Here is a 7,122-nt window from a genome sequence, read left to right as displayed (position 1 = left end):
TAATATAATGTTTTATGTCATGTATTCATCTATACAATAAAAGTAGTGTTTTTATATCCACAAGAAGATTGAAGTTTATCAAAGATCAAAAATTTGTGTAATCTTTTTCTTTTATAGGTAAGAAAATGAGGAAATATCTAAGTGCTTAATTTACATATAGATTCATAAATAGATTATCAAAACTTTTTTTTTACATGTTCATTTATTCATACGAAAAGTTTGTCTTTTAAAGTAAATTATTAAGTAGCCGTCTAGTGTTTCTATTTGGATTCATAAATCAATAATAAGGACAGTCTTCCTTTTTCTCTGACTCTTTGCACCAAGACGCTGAATTCATGCCGTGAGTAAGATTAAATGTAAAATTAATACGTTCTCTTATTTTTATCAATACAGTAAAATTCTGTCAAAAATTACAGTAAATTTTACATGAACAACGAAGCCAATGATTATTATATTGTTAAATAAGTATGATAAATGCAGTAACATATTTATGTTGCAAAGTGAGGCAATTTAAAAATATACAATCGTAATTTGGATGTTTATTTCATTCTTTATAAATAGTTTCAATTGATATGATACTTTTTCTTCAACTAACGATATTAGACGTCGACTTAATTGCTTGGGCTATTTTCGGAATAGGCGCTTAACCCTTCAAATCTGAGACGTTCTCCTTTAATACACTCTGCAAATTTATGTCTATATTCCATTTCAGCACTTTGGATGTTACATCTGATAGGTTTCCTCAGAGGAGTAGATCCGTTTGAAAAAAAAACAACATTATTTTACATTATTATACCTCTATTAAGAATACTCAAATTTGATTGGCTTGTTAGAAGGCTTTTAAACTCAATAATGACTCCAAAAAGTACCATTTACAGCAATAATGACCTAGGAATCATTGCACGTGGGGTTTAATGACCCGGTCATTATAAATAATGACCGCTAAAAATGACCTGTTAATCTAAATTCCATTCAAAGTTTAAAATTAATGCATACAATAATGACTGTTCATTACAGAAAATGCCGTTATAAAAATATGTATAGTCTTTTTATGATATGGAATACGATTGTCCTTCAGATGCGTCATAAAATTTATCGTTTTCATTGAAACTTTCGTTACAGTGTCAAATTCAACGAATGCAGACTTGGCTCTTTTGTACAGTAAAAGTCTGCACCAGATTGTCATTGTACTCGGAATCGGTATTTGTGATTATAAAAATGCATGTTACTGACAATCACAGAGTGCTACGCGGCCGAGGTCAGGTCAGGTCATCTCGTGGGCCAGGTCTCGGGTCCTTATTTCACCATGTTGACCTCATAAGGGGTAATTAATTGTATATGATTAAAGCCATTTATCCGACTCCCACTGCAAATAAAACAGATATTATTTTATTACTCTCTTTAAGCATATTTAGTAATATGCAATGTCAATGTTACGATATAAATGCAATTTTTTTTTAAATGTTTGTTTTGTTGTTTAATGCCCTCTCGAGAATTTTTCACCCATATGGAGAAGCCACAACTTGCCGGTGGATGGCTTCAAATTATACCTATACTGGGCACTCAGGTCCATTGAGCAGTAAGGGATCTTTTTTATGCCAACACCTATACTGCGACACGGGACCTCGGTTTATACGGTCTCATCCGAAGGACCGGTCTCCACGTCCCTCAGTGGATTCGAACCCGAGACGTAAGGATCAGCTCCTTACTCCGCGGCTCTAGAGAGGACGGTCTAATCAATACGAAACGCAGGCGACAAAAAATATTTGAGAACTTTTCGAGATTCATGTAACAGGGGAGTCCGATTTAAAGAATTCTGTTTAAAATACTTTTTCATTTAACAGAATTCTCTCAAAAATTCCTTATTTTTATGTAAAGATCATAAATGTATACCATATAACACTGAAATACTATATGAATTATGAAATATATTTTAATCGAGGAATCCTTTTGCTTTAATCTGGGTATACGATATAATTGTGAATTAATGACTGAAATGACAAAAATACGTCACTGACACCCTTCACTATTGTCTAGGAAGCAATTTTCATATTTTTACTAACAACAATAATCTTTTGTTAATCCATGCTCCATTAGACACAGTATGAATATACTATGACAATGATATCTTCTATATATGTCGTCTGGCTATATCAAACTCTGCGTGCGTGTGTGCCATTTAGAGATTATACACAGGATTCAGATACATTTGTTTAGGTGATTGTTCCTGTTCTGAGGCGAATTGATCATTAATAGTGAAGTATTCAGCAGATAATTGTCTCTCAGCGCTATTGTTTTCGGTTAAATATCCTTGATTACTAATTGTCAAATAATTGTTTTCTTCCTGCACTGTTGATCTTTCGTAACGATTCCTACAAAAATAAAAGATTTTATAAATTGAAGTAAAGGAAATTTTATCCTAAAAAAATGAAACAAAGGAAATCATCAGTTTTTTAAAAAGGGTTTAACCCATTACATTTTTATCCATGGTGAGTACTTCTTGTGCTAGTTTTAGCTTAAAATCAGTAGCCCTTTTCACAAAAAATCCTACGTTCTGGGGTAAGATTTCACATGAAGTATCTCTTACGACAAATCTTAAGTACTTTCACGAACACATTATATTCGTAGCAGATTAAACTAGAGATCTTACTTACGACAGACTTCGTTCCTAGCAACGATCTCAATATGCTTTATAATTCTTAAGAAGTGAATGAGAATAAAAATGAAGTGAAGTTTTCAACACTTGTAAGTAAAACAAACACTATGCAATCGATTGTGATTGATTGACTGTATGTTGTTTTACGTCCCGTTCGAAAATTTTTCACTCATATAGAGACGTCACCATATACCGGCGAAGGGCTTCTTTAGTCCTTTACTCGGCATTGAGGGCAATTGAGCAGTGAGGGATCATTATCGTGCCAACCTGACTTGACGCGGGGCCTCGGTTTTAAGATCTCATTCGAAGGACCTATAACATTTACTTTAAAGTGCCGAGAGTTTGGCGAAGGAACAGTTGCTACCTATTTTTTATCGACCTTCCAATCACGGAGCGAACGCTCTTCCGACTGAGCTACCGTGCAATCGATTGTGAAGCACGAACGTTTGAAATCTGACGTCACAGACAAGAGACTAACGTAGAAGTAGGTTATACCAAAATATCAAGTGAAACTACATGCCATAATATAATATTTTGTAGTATATTTCATTTAACGACGATAATTGTGAAAAAAATATAAAATACTATCGTAGGTTGAGTAAAAAGTTTAATTAAACATGTATTTTGGTTTTATCGGTTATATTTTTACAATAAAATCGGTTTTAAATACTCACGAGGGTGTTAAGGCTCTCGTAAAGTTACGACAAATTTAACACATCAGAATCTTGCAAGATTTTATTGATGAAAAGGAAAAAAAACTGTAAGATTTCTCGTACGAAGGAAATTTCTCGTAAATTGTTTGTGAAAAGATCTGCAGATTTCTAGCACTGTGAAATTAGACAGCAGTCCACATTCGACTTAACGACAGATTGTATTTGCAAACAAGGTCATTGTATCGACCATAGAATTTGCGAAATGAAGACTTTATACGAAATTGTTGGTATCCTTGTATTTTCAATTTATTTGTCACTAGCTTAACTCGTTTTTTGAAATTATTCGTTTATAGGACGTGTTCTTGTGTGTCGAATCGGCAGGGAGAATAAAATTACGTATGCAGGATAACGGTATATTGCTACAAAAAATAAGGGAAGTTGACAATTGAAATGTTGAAGTTATCACGTTTATCATAAAATTAAGTTGTTAGGTTGCCATCAATGTGTTTAGTAAAATATCCAAATAAGAAGCAGATATGTCAGATCCCTTTGTGTTGTCTTTTGATTTGAGTTCAGTGGGATATGTCGAATCAACGTTGGCATAAAAATGAATATTGTTAATTAATAAAACGTCGTCGATATATCTAAATGTCGAATTGAAGGTCACAGCAAGAGACTTCTTCTTATCGAGAAGTTTTTGAATAAGATCTTCATAAGGATACAAAAATAGGTCTGTTTATACCGGAGCAAAATTAGTACCGAAGGGAATTCCAACAGACGTTGGAACACGTAGTCTCCTAAAACTATATATATATACTGTCAATGAGAAACTCAAGCATCTTTTAAATATCAATCTCGGAGTGCTTGTGTGTAGAATCAGAATATTTTTAACAAAATAAGTTTGCAGATGACCTTTGACAAGGTATTCAAATTAACGAGTCTCATTTTTATTGAAGAAGCAGTTGTCTGTGATGTTAAAAATTCCGGTCTTAAATTTATCGTGGGGAATGGTTGCATAAAGAATTGAAAAGTTATGTTTTGATGCCATTGATTTCGGTAATATTTGGTGGTTTCAAATTTTCTACAGTTCCTTGAAGTTTTTAAGTATCCACATTTGAATAACACAATGTTTCGAATATGTTGTTGTTCATACTCTAAAAGTTTCTCCTTCACTGCTGTGAATATTTTTGTAAAAAGTAAAATAGGAGACTTGGTACAACACATGAATGTCAGTAGGAATAGTTCAAAATGCTATGTATGAATATACATAATAACTTATTTTAGAATACTTTTTAACAAGTGCTTCGTTTAAATCATGTAAGATTTAATGATAAACATTGCAATGCACATATCAAAGTTACAAATTAAATACCCATATGTATTTCTTTTCTTCAGGAAACAAACAGTCGCAACAATAGCAATGACAATTAGGCCTGCAATCGATGCTCCAATAAAGACATATGTATCAAAGCTGTCTTCAGTTGCATGGTGTGAGGAAATGTTTCCTTTAAAAGAGAATTAAAATAAATTCATTAAAGTTAACAATTTTTATTTTCATTTTTAAGTCATAAATAAAAGTTCTTTGTGTGACACCAAATATTTTTCATGGAAAAGGTGAAGATAACGAACAGTGATCGATGTCAAAAATCTACAAACAATACAAATGAATAAGATTTTCAGTGAATATTATCAATCATTTTTTAAAATATAGGTAGAAAGAGAGAGAAAGAATAACATTATTTCAAACAATCACATTATTATATCTAAAGTAAGTGGTAAAAAATATTACATATCTGAAGACATTTTTCAATATCCATCCATTAATTGATAGAACTGTTTCCTATATTTTAATGAGAAACAAGGATTTCAAACCAAATGAAAACTTCATTTAACATACTTTTGAACAGTTGAAACCATTAGTTATGATAAATGTACATACGAGTAAATTGTGTACATATGTTGTTTATATCTTTGTTCCAGGATCCAAGTGATGTGCATATTAACTGAAGAGAGGTTGCATTTGATTCATTTCGGCAAACAACCTCACATATTTCACCGATATTTCCATTACATTGCGAGGACACAAAACCATCTGGTATTTGAAGCGGACACGTTATTCCTGTCACAAAAATAGATTTGAAAAGTTATTTCTGCAGTTAAATTCTTTTGTATTCTGAATACTCATGTTTTGCTTAAGTAACATGTAGATTGTGTTGAAAATTGTAAACAAGACTGATGCCCCCGTATGGCAGCTCATGTCCAAGGTTGAAATTTCTCAATTACAAGTCAATCTTCCAGGTGAAGAGATAAAAAAATGATGGTACCCAAAAAAGGTCTTGCCACAAGATGTACACCTGTGAAATACGAAAAGGCCAAACACAAACCGTTCAAAAGTTATAGCCACGGATAAACTTCCTCAGAAGTCGATCAAACTCCAAGGTCAATGTCAAAGGTTAAAAAGTATTGGTACCCAAGGGAAGGTCTTGTCACAAGAAATATACATGTGAAATAAGAAAGCCATAGCACCAACTGTTCAAAAGTTACGGCCAAGGTTAAAGATTTTCAAAAGTGGATCAAACTCCAAGTTCAAAAGGTCAAAAATACTTGCACCCAAGGAAAAACAATTTAAGTATTAAAGCCCTAGCACTAACCGTTCAAAAGTTAAAGCCAAGGTAGAAGTTTGGTAAAAGTTTGCAAAGGTTGGTGAAAGTCAAAGGTCAAGAGGTCCAATATTCCTGTCAAAAAAAAAGATTAGGAAACTTGTTTCTGTAATGAAATTCTTATTTATTTTGAGTATTCATGTTTAGCTTCAGATACATCTAGATGATAATGAAAATTGAAAACAAGATGTGGTTGTGAAACACTGATTCCCCGCATGGCAGCTCTTGGTCAAGGTTGAAGTTTTTCAAATGCAAGTCAAACTTCAAGGTCAAGAGATCATACATATTAGTAACCCAAAAGGTCAATGTCAAAGGTTAAAAAATGTTGGTATCCAAGGGAAGGTTTGTCACAAGGAATACACCTGTAAAGTATGAAAGCTATAGCACCAATCGCTCGAATGAGTGGCCAAGCTTAATGTTTTTTTCTAAAGTAAATCAGACCTAAGGTCAAAAGGTCAAAAATACTTGTACCCAAGGAAATACACGTTAAGTATGAAAGCCCTAGTACTAATCGTTCAAAAGTTGAGGCAAATGGTGAATTTTGGCAATTTTTTTTTTTTTTTTTTTTTTTTTTTTTTTTTGCAAAATTGGGTCAAACTCAAAGGTCAAGAGGTCAAATATGCTGGCAGACAAAAAGAGAGACGGACAGAGGCAAAACTGTATGTCCCCGAATCTTCAATTTCGGGTGCATAAAAAATGGATTTTAATCGGGAGATGTTAAAAATTTTGTACGTCAAATCATTTTTCTCACTTTTGCATATTTTATCGATATCTTCATTCCAGGTGCTGTCTGAAGTACAAACAATATTTGTGGAGGGAATGGATGATTGGTAATTACTGTTACAAATAAATGAACAACGGTCTCCTATTTGTCTTTCGCAATTTGATGCCAGTTTTCCATGAGGGATAATTGATGGACATGGCCTTACTGAAAAGATAAACTTGTATTAATTTTTGAAACATTTCAAAATAGAAACAAAAACGAAAACATACAAAAGAAAGAAAAACTAATATATATCATATTTCAGAAGAGAAGAAAATGAATGATAAACTAATATTAAACAGATTTCAAAAGAGGATGAAATGCAATTCAATATTTTCTAGACTATATTTTACTTAAAATATATGTGTTGGTGTAATATATTTCACCAAA

General features: G+C 32.6%; 1 protein-coding gene across 1 annotated transcript in view; it reads right to left on the bottom strand.

Moving 5' to 3' along the window:
* Window positions 1–1,953: 1,953 nt before the first annotated feature.
* LOC133191884 (low-density lipoprotein receptor-related protein 2-like) overlaps window positions 1,954–7,122 on the bottom strand; it is a 30,873-nt gene continuing 25,704 nt past the window's right edge. Inside the window, exons 27-30 of the mRNA XM_061327631.1 lie at window positions 6,721–6,897; window positions 5,249–5,428; window positions 4,682–4,814; window positions 1,954–2,372 (exon numbers count right to left, since the gene is read on the bottom strand). Coding sequence (XP_061183615.1) covers window positions 2,180–2,372; window positions 4,682–4,814; window positions 5,249–5,428; window positions 6,721–6,897 — 683 coding nt within the window. The 3' untranslated portion in view covers window positions 1,954–2,179. The remainder of the gene's footprint in view (window positions 2,373–4,681; window positions 4,815–5,248; window positions 5,429–6,720; window positions 6,898–7,122) is intronic.

This window comes from Saccostrea echinata, unplaced genomic scaffold (genome assembly GCF_033153115.1).
Source record: "Saccostrea echinata isolate AGI-Se365-2 ecotype Australia unplaced genomic scaffold, CSIRO_AGI_Sech_v1 ptg000025l, whole genome shotgun sequence".
Taxonomy (NCBI): domain Eukaryota; kingdom Metazoa; phylum Mollusca; class Bivalvia; order Ostreida; family Ostreidae; genus Saccostrea; species Saccostrea echinata.
Note: the sequence above shows the minus strand (reverse complement) of the source record. Positions and strands in the feature narration are given on the sequence as shown.